The sequence below is a fragment of the Saprolegnia diclina genome, assembly GCF_000281045.1.
Source record: "Saprolegnia diclina VS20 unplaced genomic scaffold supercont1.7, whole genome shotgun sequence".
Taxonomy (NCBI): Eukaryota; Oomycota; class Saprolegniomycetes; order Saprolegniales; family Saprolegniaceae; genus Saprolegnia; species Saprolegnia diclina.
In genome coordinates, this window is record NW_008246074.1 from 1,176,657 (window position 1) to 1,177,527 (window position 871).

At 56.7% G+C, this 871-nt stretch overlaps 1 protein-coding gene across 1 annotated transcript in view; it reads right to left on the bottom strand.

The window, feature by feature from the left end:
• Positions 1 to 463, bottom strand: part of SDRG_03254 (hypothetical protein) — a gene marked incomplete at its 3' end in the record, with an annotated part of 841 nt that extends 378 nt beyond the window's left edge. The window contains exon 1 of the mRNA XM_008608885.1: positions 194 to 463. Coding sequence (XP_008607107.1) covers positions 194 to 415 — 222 coding nt within the window. The 5' untranslated portion in view covers positions 416 to 463. The remainder of the gene's footprint in view (positions 1 to 193) is intronic.
• Between the last annotated feature and the right edge of the window lie 408 nt (positions 464 to 871).

Here is an 871-nt window from a genome sequence, read left to right on the forward strand (position 1 = left end):
AACCCGAATGCGACCATCGTTTTTCCGGCCACTCTTTTGGCTCTTACGGTAGAGTGTCGCTACCGAACCAGCCACGAACGTCGTTGCAAAGATTAATATCCATAGATTAACTCGTTCAGGCCACGGCCCGTCGCGCTCTCAATCGCTCGTCGCGCCGCAAGTTCAAGATCATTTGCTGCTGATTTTGCAGTACGCTGTGAAGGGTCACATTTTCTTCTTGGAGACGGTCGATGTCGGTGCGGAGCTCGTCTGCAATATCTTTCCACGACACCATCGGCGTGGCGCGGCGCAGTGCGAGGTGCTTCTCGAGGAGCGCGGCGGTCTCGATAAGCTCGCCACGGAGCTTGAGGTGGGCTTGCTTGTACCGACGCTGCATCATGCGCTGGTACGCGTTGCGGCACTTGGGGCGCGTCATGGATCGAATGGGAAAATGACGTCCTCTTGTGGCGGCCGTGGTCTGCGTGGAGCCTTTTTATTTGCACTCCAGAGGTATACGTAAACAGCGTCACTCATCAAGTAGCAGCCGTTCTGGTCATGATAACTCGTTTGTGTGTTTCTGTGTCTGTTTGGCCCGTCCCGCATGGTCTACGGCACCAGCGAAGACTCCAGCTGGCCGGTCCGCTTTCGAAGGGTGGGTCCTGCGTACATGCAGCGCGACCGTGTGTGCACGGAGCCGTTGGTATGCGAAAAGCAATCGAGCCACTGTTGCAACTGCGCCTGGGATGCGGCAAAAGTAGCTAGCTGTTTGCGAGGTTGGCAAGTCGACACACAAAGATTTCGCATACGTAGAGACTAGCAATCTCCTTCTTCTTCATTCGCTCTCCGGTCCGTGGTTGCGCAGGCGGCGGCGCGGGGGCTCGTCTGGCTCTTC